At 40.5% G+C, this 14,338-nt stretch overlaps 1 protein-coding gene across 1 annotated transcript in view; it reads left to right on the forward strand.

Annotated features, from left to right (window-relative positions):
* Positions 1–12,794, forward strand: part of TNIP3 (TNFAIP3 interacting protein 3) — a 32,497-nt gene extending 19,703 nt beyond the window's left edge. Inside the window, exons 8-11 of the mRNA XM_009887898.1 lie at positions 3,930–4,046; positions 7,027–7,152; positions 9,155–9,169; positions 12,702–12,794. Of these exons, the coding sequence (XP_009886200.1) occupies positions 3,930–4,046; positions 7,027–7,152; positions 9,155–9,169; positions 12,702–12,794 (351 nt within the window). The remainder of the gene's footprint in view (positions 1–3,929; positions 4,047–7,026; positions 7,153–9,154; positions 9,170–12,701) is intronic.
* The last annotated feature ends 1,544 nt before the right edge of the window (positions 12,795–14,338 follow it).

Consider the following 14,338-nt stretch of genomic DNA (forward strand, 5'->3'; position numbering starts at 1 on the left):
TTTAGCTAAGATGACCCAGCTCTTTTGGTCTCTTAAAATGCAGCTATGCATGCTGATATGCATGGGTTTTTTTATATCTGTAATTTTAAACTGCTTAGTTCTCAGATTATGGAAAGTAATACTACTTGTTTCTAAGTTAATTAACCTTTTTACTTTTAAGTACTTTTGGCTTCATCCGACTTTGATCTGGTCATCAAGAGTACCCAAAGTATAGAGTCCGGTCTGATCCTACTTTCATGTCTGCAGCGTGAAAGTGACATTGCAATGCCATAAGAGTTTGCAACGCTATATCCCAAGATTACTGGTTTTCCTGAACAAGCCAGATTTCTGACTTATTTCATAACTTTGCTGCAGCGCCATCTCGATTGTTTCTTAAACATAGACTAATAAGATCTGATGTATTTCCCCTGATAAGAAAGTCTGTGCTTTACTTAATCCCATTTCTCATGTCTATAAGGCAATTATCTTCAAAATTTCCTCCCAAGCCTAGCACACTTTTGAGATTAGATTAAGAGATTTCTAGGTGCATGGGCCACTTATCCTTTTCACAGCTTTGGAAACCAAGGTAGTTGTTTTTCAGTCATACAGTTCCATTTTTGATGTTGAAAAATTCAGAAAACCTCTGTGCTGCTTGTCTTGCATTTTCAGGTTTCAGTTCTCAGTACTTCTGAATGAATGTTATTTAACACCACATTAAGTTCAGTTCAGTTTAACTCGGTGAGCTGCGAGTTCTTTATCATTGGTACATCTTCCTTGCTGTTAGCCGTCCTGCCACCGCCGCAGTGCTCTACATTATCCTTCATACTGGAAATACTGTCTTTAGTCTTGCTTTCCTGTGTAACGCCTTCCTTCTTGCATGAAAAAAAATGTATGTGTAGATATTTTATAGTTGAATTTCTTTGGCAACATACAGCTCAGTATGACTGTGTCTCTTACCCTGCACTTTTGCGTAAAAGCTACCAAAAGCGGTAGCTTTTGTTGGGATTAAATCCTTTTTGCAGGCCCTAAAGGCATTTTAATTTTTCTTCTTGAAATTATTCATCTAGCTGTCCCTCAAGCGTTTTCCTTTAAATTTTTTTCAGCTTCGTTGAGATACGGTTTTCTGAGGGGTAGGGGAACGGGCTGTTTGGTTGGGGTTTTTTGTACTTTGACTTTTAATGAAGTAGGAATAGCCAAACAATATGAAAAAATTGTATACAGGACCAATTATAGAAGGTAGCTAGAAGTTACCAATCATTTCTCTGGTTTGCTAATTTGAAATTACAAATCTTAGTTATGTATTGCAAATAGCTTATTTATTTTTAATTTCAAGTGTCTCATGATCATTTTATTCACAGTTGTTTTTTAAAACCAGTGGAACAGTAATATCTTCATTTCTTCCATAAATGACTCTAAACCAGCCCCACCTTTTGTCAGTTCAGAGTGATGGGAAAATTGGAAGACAAATATTGCAGTTATATCTTTAAGGATTAGCTGTAGTACTGTTTAGTCTCCATTTTATACTTGGGAACCCAAATCTCCTATAATGACGTAATTCTCAGTAATTTGCTGTTGATCTAATAGCAACAGTACAAAATTTTACGACCCCCATACCTAGCACTTTTCAGAATGTCTCTTACAATCTTTTCTCAAAAATTTTGATCTGGGTTTAGTATGACCCTAAACCAATTCAGCTTTCTTCATGCTGCAGTTTCTTATTTTGTTTTAAATGATGACATGGGGTCTCACAGCATTGCTTCCAAATGCAGTTTAAAAAAAAAATCCTCTCCTTATTTTTCTCTACTGTTAAACTTTTGAAGATAGAAATTTCTGGATTTTTCTATTTTTTTTCCTCCATAATTCTGAGATGTAGAGCATCCTCAAAAAAACCCCCAATCAACAAAAAAACCCTGAACAATTGCCCAAATACCTAGTATGTCTATATCATGATGTGATTCTAGGAAACGAGCCGCAAGTGACATTTGTTCACAAATTAGGAGAACTGTCAACAGCTTATGAATATACATACTTCAGTTGTAAAGGTGCGTTACCGTTTGGGTAACATCAGGACGCCTATGTTCAGTAAGATACATCCTAGTGAAGGAGTTTTAAGAGAAGACAGAGCCATATAAAAAGTGGATGCAGGAGATGACTGGGAAGATGGTGTGTTGTGAAGGAAGCAGGACACTTGGTTATCTTTGAATTAGGTCATCCGAAGCACTTTGTTTTGAAGGTGGTGAAATATTAGAAGAGGTTGCCTGGAGAGGCCATGAAATCCCCCTCCTTGGAGGTGCTCAGTTGATGGGTCCTGAGCAACCTGACCTCCCTTTCCCAGCTCTGAGCAGGTTCCCTGCCACCCAAATGAATCTCGTGATTCTGTAGTTGTCAGCAAGATCAAGATGTATCCCGCATAGGCAGGGGGAAGAAGAAAAACACGTGCTATTTGTCTTCGTCCTCAGCAGTAAGCTTAACAGACCATACGCCTGGGAGAGGATCTGGGCTGCAGTCAGCCAGGGAATGTAACGTACATACTGTGATATTGTCAAACTTCACTGATGCCACTGCTGCTGGTGATCCATGCCCAATCTCAACACCGATGTGAAACTTGGCTCTGCTATTTGTATTACTATTTGTGCAGAGCACTGCAATGTCATAGCCTAAAAGGAATTAGCAGTGGCTCAAAGGGGCAAAAGCAGGATTAATCAGTAAACTATCTGTATCTCCCATGTTTATGTTCAATGTAATTTATTGACATGGCAGACAAGCTTTGCCACTATTATACTAACTTCTGTTCTGCACAATTCTTAGGGACAGTAGCTTGTCATATAAAAAGCCTCCCTTTTCTCTTCTTTGCTCTCCATGGAAAGTGCTACATTTTTTAAATTTTTTTTTTTTTTTGTCGGCCTTTTGATAATTAATAACTAATCCTTGGCTTACTTTAGATACTGGTTCTCCTGCTTGGCCACTTTCCCCTCTGTCTGTTCCCACTCCAAATTATCTTCCCTCCTTCCCATATGGCATGAATGGAGTGTGGCCAGCAAGGGGGAGCTGGGGATCATTAGCAGGAATTGAACTTTCTAAAATGGATTAAGTTAGCCGAGTCCACCTCTTATGTGAGAGACATTGAAAAGTGCTGAATGGTGAGTATTTGTGCTAGAGTAAAAAAAATCTATATAGAAGTGTAGTGTGTGGTTATAGACAGAGAGGGGTAAGAGCGATTTAAAAATTATTCCAATCCAAGGGAGAGCTGTATAATACTGTTAAAAATAAACAAAATCTGCAAAGAACCGTGGCAGAGTTTGACTGAAAAATGGAGCGTTACCAGTGTAGTGTGTGTGTGTTCAGAACTCCCTCTAGTGACAAGCTATAGAGACTACATCCTCTCAACCAGAGGGTTTACTTCTCCAATTGAAAAAAATTGTACTCTTAGTGCAAAAAAATGTTGCAGTCAGACTTTACTGAAGTCACATTTTTAGGTGATCTTTGAATATTTCATTTATGTCCTTGCACTTTTTGTTTGGTTGGTTTTGGCCTCAGATGAGTTTAGACACCTGTCTTTGTTTTCCCAAATTCTGGCTTGCACAGGGAAATGGTGTTTATGAATGGGATTTGCAGCTGTGATTTCCATAGGTAAATGTTGGTTATAGTTATAAGTAAAAGCACAGTCCCCTAAATTAAACGGCCTCAAATTCATGAACGTAGCATGGCCATTTGGAAAATTTGGACTTAGTCATGCATATATGTTATTTTCAGGGTTTATATCCAGTGTATGTAATTGAAGCATTTGCAAGCGAAGGGAAATCCCCCACAAGTCTGTGACTCACTCTAATCTGTTTATTTAGAGAGAAAACGTTCTAATAATTTAAGAGGTTTGGGTTTTGTTGGGGTTGGTTTGGTTTTTTTTGATGTAGTGAATCTCTGTGTAGTAATTTTGCTGTTTGACACTGCAGGCCCTTCTGGAAGTGTTGAAAAAGCAGCACTCGCCTGTTCTTGGGACTTCTTCAGAGAAGGGTGACAGGAGCAGCCATGAGGACATGAGAACCCAACTTGAAGTTCTCAGACAGCAGGTGAGCGGAGTGGGAAGTAGGCCTGGATGGATTTCATAAAGCATAATTTTGCCCTCTGTCCCAAGAATTGTGCCCAGTACCCTCACTATGTAGAACTTCTGAAAGGAAGAACCAGTTTAGCCATAGCCCATTCAAATGGTATTTCCTAAGATGCTGCCATCACAGCAGCGTCCACGAAGTGAAACTGAGTCCTTGCAAAGACCTGGAGGAAGGACTTATGTAGGACTTGAAGCAGCAGAATGGCTCTCCTAACTCTTGGAGACGTCCTGCCAGCTCTCTGCTGGGGGCTGAATTTCATCTAGAGGAAACGCTAAACTTTGTGAGTTACTGATTAATCTGTTGCTTGTGTCTTCTGCTCCTTTTTTCTTAGAAGTTGTAAGTTTAGTGAATTATCTGACAATAATAGTCTTGGAAAACTAGACCATTGGCATTGCAGTTTTTCAAAGTGTGAGGCAAAACATTTGCATCTGTAACCTGCATACCAATCGCTGTAGAGAAGTGTATTAATTTTTTTATATCTTTGTCCTAAGCAATTCAAGTACTTTGTGCGCTCTTCTTCTTTCCATATGAAAGAGTCTGTTTAAAAACACGATACTTTTCAGATAATTTTACATTTTAGGTCTGTCATCCTGGACAGCGTTAGGGTTAATGTTATTGACACACAAATGGATGTGATCAGAACGGGAATTTTATTCAATGGGAATAAAATACTTGTTTCTGTCACGTTTGACAGTAGAGCCAGATTTTGCTCTCTAATGTAATGCTTGCCACATGCTGGAGAATAAAATCCAGCACTTGATTGTACAGTAATGACTTATTTCATTCTACACAATAAAATAGAGTAAACCAATTTTTTCCAGAATTCTCATGGGGTATCCATTTTATGAATGTCTTTTTCTGGTTGTATAAATCAGTACAGTGAGTCCAGACTTCCCTCTGCACGAAATGGAGCAGAAGGCTCTAACTGTACGGAGGAGGGACTATTGGGACAAACAGCGACGTGACAGAGTCTCACCAGAACTTGGCTGTCATCAGCCCATCCCTGGCCACTACAGAAGAGATGAAGGCATTTGTTCCTTGAAAGGTGTCCCCCTCTTTCTCAGGGCAACGTGATTCCTTTGCAGCTTCAGCAGATCGTACAGCTGGGGAGCGGGAGGGAGGGAGTTGGGAAAGGAGAAATGAGCAAATACTGAGGAGAGAAGCGTATAGATGGACAGGGAAACAAGAGACCTAGATTTCTGCAAGTGACAGCTTTGCCTCTGCTTCGGAGGGGCAGGGGCAGGCGTCTGTCCCCCAGGCACAGGCTGTGGAGCTGAGTCCCCATGTGGCCACACAGAAAGCCTTTGTTCCTTTTACACAGTGTTATTCAGGAAGGGGGTTATATCTAGTGGGGGGACTGTGGGGTCTGAAAAAAAGCCGTGCAAAAATTAGCTGCAACAGGCAAGTCGTGAAAATAATTTATAGAGCCCTGTGTTGACTTTTTTCTTCCCCTGAGGTATTAACATTTCTTTAGTCCTCCTGTGAAGTCATAGTGCTGCTGCCAGCAAAAAGAAAGCTGGATCTCTACGATGGGCAGGGCATGAACCATAGCAAGCAAGTTCTTTAGAAACAGACTGTCAGCGGGTTTTAGTGACCAACGAAGAGGGCATGAAAGGACTTCTGAAAGTCCTGGTGGTGGTTCCCACCCTAACGTGCTTTTGCTGTTATTTGTCAGTAGAAGTGACACCAACCTCCAGCTTCTTACCGAGTGGATGCCTGCCTGTTAGCTGAAGAATTAAGCCGGTCAGCTTAACACCGATTAATTTATGGATTTGTGTTTTGCTTCTCAATCCATGCGCTCGCTGCCTGTGCCTGGGGTGGTCAGATATTTTTTAATGGGATGAAGCGCTATGATTCCTAGTGACCTAAAAAGAGCTAAGCCGTTGCATCCTTCAGTATTTGAAAGACAACTTATCTTCTAGGAACAGGGTCAAACCTCTGAATTTCCATTTTGAATTGTATATGTAACATTCCCCTCTGCTTATACTCTGGGGCGGGTAGGTTCTTTGGGCTGCAGTTTGAAAGGATGAATTAGAAGTCCTATATTGCCGATAAAAGGTACACGGGCCAATTATTTTTTCCACATCCAGTTTCTAACATCTGGAGCATGATAGCCTCCTGCAGGTTTTGTTTTCCACAGTGCTCCAGCCAAGGAGGTCTAAATTCCTTGACAGCCCTGACTAGTCCAAGTCTTCTGGTCACTAATGTGTGACCATGGCTCTAAATACTATCAGTTATTCTACACGTGTTAGTCCTTTGGGCCACACCTTGGTTAGACAGCTAGGGCAGTGGGTAAGGTCAAGCTGCAGACAACTACGGAAAGGCATAAAGCAAAGCAGGCTCAAGGTCAATGATATTCAGTGGGCTATAAAAAGACAGGATGTTACTCGATGATAGTAGCTCATTGTTAGGTTGGATAAGGTGATAATATTCTGTCAGACTGCATGCTAGAAGTCGGGGGGGGGGGGGGGTTTTGCTGTGCCAGCACCTCCCGTCTCCACCAGGATGCAGACTGTTTGCATCTGAGATACAGGGGGTAGTTAAAAGTGCTCATAATTGAAAACTGGAAAAAATGTTGGTAAAATGTTTGTCATACTACTGTTTATTCCTTCAAGAGATCGATGACTTTAGTATTTGCTATCTTATTTATCATATTTAAAACTGATATCCACCAGTCAGCCTTTTAAATTACAAGGGTCTATGAATTCTGAAGCTGTGGACTTTGATTAATGGGTGCTATTGGAGAATAGCCACTGCTTGTCACTTTGGTCGTAAAAAAGACAAGGGAAACTTTTTGTTGCAGGATTGTAAAGAGGAGGGCTCCTTTTGGAATGTACCCCGCTGCTTGGTCAGTGATTAAAAAGCAACCAAACAGCAAAGTGTAGGAAAACTTCCATTGTAGCTCTGCTGAAATTCACATACTTGGTCATAATGATTGCAGGTACAAATATATGAAGAAGACTTCAGAAAGGAGAGGTCTGACAGAGAAAGACTTAATGAGGAGAAAGAAGCATTGCAGAAAATTAACGAGAGATTGCAGTCTCAACTGAATAAACTAAACTCTCAGGTATGAGTTAAATGAAAGTTACCATTGCCAGCACATGTGTATTTTATTTTTATTTTCTCACTTTCCACACAACCCAAGGCTTTCTGGCTTCCATTAATTGACATTAGATTTTATATGAGGTCACCACCTGGGATGAAATCATTCTGAAGTAATGCAGTAAGAATATGAGAAATGATTAGAGATTGCTTCCAAATTAAGGAGATGAAGGGAGTATTTATTGCAAGAACTCTTCAAACATATCTTAAAATGGAGGGGGGGGAACCAAAAACAAATCCAGAGGACTTTTGATTGTTTCACTGGCACTTGATATAAGAGTTGTAACATCAAACCAACTTTTGAAATAAAAGCTTCTGTAATGAATCCTGACCTCTGCAGTAGAATTACAGAATAATGTTAGTATCACTGAGGAAAAAAAATTGTCTCCATCCAAATTAGCTGAGCAGCCGCTGCAGTAATTTTTTATTGCAAAATCCTTTTATCTCTTCAGAGTAGTGTCAGTAATCTGTTCGCAGACATTCAGGAAGCCATAGTAAAATCATGGCATGCAAAACTCTGAGCTTTCTCAATCCCCTTTAAAAATGATGAAATTTCGAGGTTTCCTGTCTTGACAAAATTGTGCAATGTTTTAAAAGAATGGCAGATTACCAAAATGTTCTGTGATGATTTATTGTCCTCCCCAACATTGTTGTGAAACAGAAACTTCGGCATTGGCTTATTCTCAGCCAAGCCATGCATCGCTACTAGTAGAGTCTTACAATAGTATCAGAGGCAAGATGCTGTGAAGTGCCCCTCACTCCCATCGGCTTCAGCGGGAGTGGGGAGCAGGTTGGGCATCCTGGCCGATGCTGGGTGCTGCTGCAGTGAGGCCCCAGATTAGTCAGTGGTACTTGGAAGCATTTCACGCAAGCATAAAAATAGCAGTGCCAGAGGGAATGCCGTGATTTGCCACTCAGGGCATCCCGGGCATAGAGACATACCTTGGACAAATCCGTTAGCATTGCATGCAATAACCTTCAGGTGTATTTCCCCCACCCACCAGCCCACTCCTGTGTTGTTTAATAAGGTAAAGAAATTTTTTTGTAGGAGACACAGTACTCGGACACCTTCTTCCTATATATTTTGGCATTGGCTAGAGACTGTAAAAGACAAAATTTCTTGCACAACCCCAGCCAGTCAATGGTTTCTTTGAGAACCTCTCACAGCAGTGACAGTGAAGAGGGGGACTAAAAATGGGGCTAAAAGGCCTTTGCCACTCCTCCCCAGCCACTGCGGACCAGGAGAAATGCCAACCAACCTGCCCGGGTACAACGTACCCAAAGGGCTGTACGAGTGCTGTGTATGTACAACTTGACTGTTCCTGCATTGCATCAACAGTTTACACTAGAGATCATCTTGTTTGTCTCTTTCTGCCTTGGGATTTGATTAAACAGAGCTTGTGAAGGACTTTAAACATGAGAGAAACCATATAGAATATTTATTAGTTTGTTTTCTTAAGTCAAATTATTTAGTTGTGGCTCATCTTTTACCCCTCCTTGCTCTGTCCTTAGGCAAATTCCCGTTGACTCTGCTGAGAAACAGCCTAAGAAAAGGCAGACTCAAATCTTGAGGCCATCGAATTTGGTCCTTTACCAAAATTATTTATTTTTCTTGTTATGCAAGTGCCTGTAGTTCTGCTTCAAGCTATTGAAAGCTACTGTGTGTAATGAAAATGTTTCTTGAATACAGAAAACACCCAGAAATGTGCTTGCCATATCTTGAAACCAGTATTTTCTCACATAAAAATCACCAAGACTCTCTGGTGTGGTACAAGTCAGCTTTCTTAAATAATTTTTTGAATCATGAACCATCTGAGGGGTCTAAACGAGCAGCATTGCGACCCATGCTGAGACAGAAGGGTTTCTTCCCCATTGCTTTTTACTGGTGAATTTGAACGTGAATATTCTGTTGGTCATTGTGTCCTGCTACTAATTAATTTCTTCTTGCTTTTCTTATTTTTTGACAGACAAAAGACCTCCCGGTACAGTCTGAGAGGCCCAGCTACCCACCTCCCCTCTTCCTCTCACCATGTGTTAATTATGGGAGTTGTGGATTGGTTCTTCACTATCAAGATCCTCGAGTACCTCCAGCATCTCGCAGGGCACATGAGCAGCAACAGCACTCAGTAAGGTTCCCACCGTCTCCCGTTTCACAAGGGCACTGGTTTTTCTCACAGCATGGTGACCGCAGGAAAATAACATGGTGCTGTCACAGTGCCATCCCTACCAGTAACTAAATCTGTTGTTTCTCAGTTTGTTTTCGGTTCCAGATCAAGATTTTGCACTGATTTCAGAATTAGCCCTAGGTCTGGAACAGCTTTCCTGATCTCTGTGCAGTCTCTCTTCACTTACTATCTGCCTCAAAATACTGATTTTTCTCTTGATAGTCATGTTCTTTTCTTCCTTTCTGTTCCAGTGTCTTTGGTACTCAATTGCACAGAGTGCTGCTATGTGCAGATCAAAGCATAACCAACAGAAATCTGTGCACAAAGAGGAAAATTTGCAGCAATTTAAATATATGGTTGATGAGTTATGCTTTAAGTATGTATTCTTATATATTTTAAATTTAATTTGGCAAATCCTATTTATCTCTAATACCACTGAGAAGAAAAAGGGGATTATTATACATTTGTTTTCAGTGATACTGATGGTCATTCTTTAATTAAAAAATAAGGTTGCTTGATTGGACTCTTGCTAATTTCTTAGATTAATTTACTTCCACGGAACATATTCAGAGCCCTGTCTAGCTATATAGTTACCCAAATTCATAAATACGGATCTGCACTCTGGACCCAAGTTCTGGGCCTTCGACATGAATAATAGTGACAAAAATGAGAACGTAGCTTTGGTCAGCAGTATTCTCGTCTCTTCCCTGTATCGGTCTAAGAAAGCTTGTTGACTAATATGTTTTATTTGCATATCTTACACTGGGTATTTCTTTCTCTCTCCCTGTCTTTGGAAAAATGACTTTCCTTCTTCTTCATTTACGGCTTCTGTATTCGTATGTAATATAACTGTCCTGCTGTCAGGCAATACAGCTGTAGCCAGGCTGCACAGCCCCAGGTTCCCTCTACGCCTTCTGGGGCAGGCAGACAAGCTATTGGCAGGATTCACAGCGCTGCTATTGAACTGTACGGGTGAAATCCCAGATGCTGTTACTTGTACCCGGTTGTATCTTCCCTCTGGTACGCTGCTGTGAAACAGGATTACAGGAGGAATAAGGCTCTACTGAGGGTGAGACACTCTGGCTGTGAATGCTGTAGGAATACAATTTTGCTAAGCAAGCCTGTGTATTGCCAAAAAAAAATATAAATTAACAGAAGTGGAAGTTAGAGTGTCGCTAACACAATGGGAAATTTTCCTTTTTTTCCTGGCACACAACAGGGTCCTGTCTTTCTCAGCACCAAGAAGCATAACTTTGCACTAGGGCAGGTTATGTAAGGGGCAGTCATCTATTTCAAGGAAAATACTGATATTTTTTAATTGCTTTGGGTTATCTAAGTGGGCTGTGCTTGTTCAGATCTAGTGAGAATGCATTTAACGTGGTGAATGTCATTTTAAATACATAATATCTGTTTCTAGCTATAAAGCTGTCACATATGGAAAGATGCTCATTATTTGAGAAATTATAGCTGAATTTTTGCAAAATGCATATAAGGCTTTCAGACTGCAGAAATCCAACGGAAAGGCTGTGGTCAAACAAGTAATTTCTATGCTTCAGGAGTGCGCTTATCTGCCTATTTATCAGAGTTGGAAGTATTGCAGAATGTTTTTCACTGCAATTTGGACACTGTCCCAGATTATTTTGGCTCTTCTCCCTGAACTTTCATCATCTGGGTTTCTAATTCTGTGAGGGATCACTGGGTTTACAACTTTGCCATTCCTGCCGGAGCGCCGGGGTCAGTTTGACTGGTTGCTTTGTAACTCCCAGTTTCATTCTGAGTTTTCTTTGAAATTCTTTGTCTGTGTGAGTGCAGTGTTGCTGCTCTGAGCTTTTGATACCTCCCTGAGCAATTTGTTAGCAATGAAGAAAGGTGTTAGAATTTAATGAGTGTCCTGAGTTAACGGATGTAATCCTGTGTGTTTAGTCTGTGTTTTTTCATTCTTTTTATATCTAGCACCTTTTCATTCCTTTTTACATTGTTAGTAGAAATATTTTGTTTAGTCTGACATGAAATACACCTCTTGTTTCTGAAATTCGTTCAAGTTTGCATAGTGTAAGTGCGTATGAAAGAGAAAACGAGATCAGAGAACAGAAAATTCAACAGAAACTCAAAAAAGCAATGCGAATAACTGTATTTTGAGCCATCGGTGGAAAAACTACTCTGTGCTTAAAGCAAAGCAGAGTCTTGCTTCGTTTCAAAGCCTATTTTGTTTGCCTACAACCACTGAATTAGTTAATAATTCCTGTGGATGGTATAATTTAAGTGAAAATAGGATAGCTCCTTTTTCCTGGCAGCGTATGAGCGTGATTACTGCTATGTAACTACAAATGACAGCATACATAAAAGTTAAATCTGTTTTCTGTATCTACAGCTTCATCCTGCCATCTTAATTTAGGCAAAACTTATTTAGAAGTCTATGAAATTTCTTCCCTACAAGTTGAAATCTGTAAGAGTCTCCTTGGGACTACTCAGGATTTTGTCAGAGTAATTTCTGCAAAACAAGAATTATTTTCCCAGTTTAACTAATTTGACACAGGAATTACCTGGAATTTGACAATCTTGCATGTATTACTTAAACCAGGTAGACAGCTTAATACAGCTTCAGCTGAAACGTCTGGTTCCAAAATTGTTTTCTCTAGTGGTAATTTGCTACTCATTTACCGTGGTCTGTGGTATAAACTATAAGGCAGTATTTCTTTATTCCAGGATTTCCCTGGACAAAACTATATCTGCGTGGACATAACCTTCCCAATACTTCCTCTTATAAGAAAGATTGGAATTTTTCCCATCCCACAGTATTTTCAAGAAGTTATTTGGTAACAGCTAATGTTATAGTAACACTAATGGTAGCCTATGGGGAAGGGAGGAGGGGAGAGCACCATATTAAGTGGGTTATTCCTACCACACTGAGACATATTATGCGTGTTACACGTATTCACACTGGAACAGCTTCACCTGTCAGGTTGATGTGTACCAGGTTTCTCTTGGGTTCTTTAGTACAGAGAATGTGATGCCTGCTAGTATCTTCTGGTGCATTTTATTCCTTAGCCCTTTTAAAATCTGATTTGTTTCTGTTAATGCTTCTTTTGATTTATGGGATCTAGAAAGGTTTACACCAATATTTCTAATGAGTGCAGCATCTAAACCACATGTCATAAAAAAGGAAGCAAGCTGAAAGACTCGATCAGTGGAAATATAAAGCTAAATATAAGATTTTTTTGCAAACTACTTTTCTATGACTAATAAAAAACTTCACAGCACAATTATATTTTTATCATGTCGCTATTCTTTTGTTTGAAGTGTCTATGAAGTCCATATTGCTGTAATAATGTTTTATTGTTCTGTGCAGCCAGACTATCAGTGGTATGTTCCTGACCAGTTTCCGCCAGATGTGCAGCACAAGGCAAATGGTAAGACAACAGCTGTACAGAGCATATTTTAAATGTACTTTTTTTAAATGGGGGCCTTTGAGGGATATAGAGTAAACTTTCCTATTTATCGCTTGAGTGCTTACGTGACAGCTTAGCCTCAGAGAGCCAGGGTTGGTGTATATGCAACACAGGTGAGGTTTCTAATGTAATACCATCTACATTATGGCTTTCAGCTTTGTTGCAATTCGTCAAATGTCTCTATTGCACATTATAGGATCACACATTTGCCTCATTAAACACCTAGTAATAGTCCTAAAGAAAAGATATCCTCAGCGTTGTCCTTAGAGCTTCTGTTGCTCCAGCGAAGACTAAATGTAATGATGCGATGAACCTGGGGGCCAAGATGGGGCAGGTTTTAGAAACCCTTGGTACCAAAGTACAGACTTTAGGGTGTTGTTTCATCTTAAAGGCAAAATGCCCATTGCTATTCTTGATCAGCTCTGATATAGTTCAAGGTGCAAGGTCTGACAATAAACTGTGCAAATGGACAAAGTTAATAAGTTGCTCAAGTTTTGGTGCAAACTATCTTGTGGAAACCATGAGGAGTATTTAATATTTGTACCTGGATTTGAAATCATGCCATGTTCCTGTGTGTTTCAAAATATTGTTTCAGACCACTCAAAAGATGGATGCCAGAGAGCACAAGGAAGAAGGGACATTGTTCTGGGTGGGAATCCACCCTTCTGGATACTGTCCTTCAGAAACTCCCCTAGGCACCCCTTTTCTCGTCAGAGGTTGAGAATTATAGAATCCTTTTGGTTGGAAGGGACCTTTAAGATCTGCAAGTCCAACCGTTAAACTTGTACTGCCAAGTTACCACTAAACCATGTCCCTCAGCACCACATCTCCATGTTCTTTAAATACCTTCAGAGATGATGACTCAACCACTTCCCTGGGCAGCCTGTTCCAATGCTTGATAACACTTCCAGTGAAGAAATTTTTCCTGATACCCAATTTAAACCTCTCCTGGCGCAACTTGAGGCCGTTTCCTCTTGTCCTGTCACCTGTTACTTGGGAAAAGAGACTGACCCCCACTTTGCTACAACCTCCTTTCAGGTAGTTGTAGAGACCGATAAGGTCTCTCCTCAGCCTCCTTTTCTTCAGGCTGAACAACCCCAGCTCCCTCAGCTGCTCCTTGTAAGACTTGTTCTCTAGACTCCTCACCAGCTTTGTTGCCTTTCTCTGGCACATAAAGTTTTGTGTTTTGCTGTGTTCTCATGTCTTGCGGCCCTTTTGTAGAGATGCCATCTTAGATGAATGATACATCATCCTGTGCTGTGCAAGGGGACCAGCAAAGTTTGCGGGTGTGCACTGCAGGAGAGCATGTGTACTTCATGTGTCTTCCATTCACGGTGTGAGTGGGTACCATATGGGGTGGCAGGGACTCATCACCAAAAGCTGTTTTGTAACATCTAGAAGAAGAAGATGCCTACAGAGGAACTCTTCTGTTACTTATTGTTGCCCACATTTGCACAGAAGAGAGGGTAGGGTGGGAATGTAGCTTGCCGAAATGGAGGATGAGCTTCTCATAATTACATGGCAACTGTGTGGAGGG

This window comes from Charadrius vociferus, unplaced genomic scaffold (assembly GCF_000708025.1).
Source record: "Charadrius vociferus isolate BGI_N301 unplaced genomic scaffold, ASM70802v2 scaffold806, whole genome shotgun sequence".
Lineage (NCBI taxonomy): Eukaryota > Metazoa > Chordata > Aves > Charadriiformes > Charadriidae > Charadrius > Charadrius vociferus.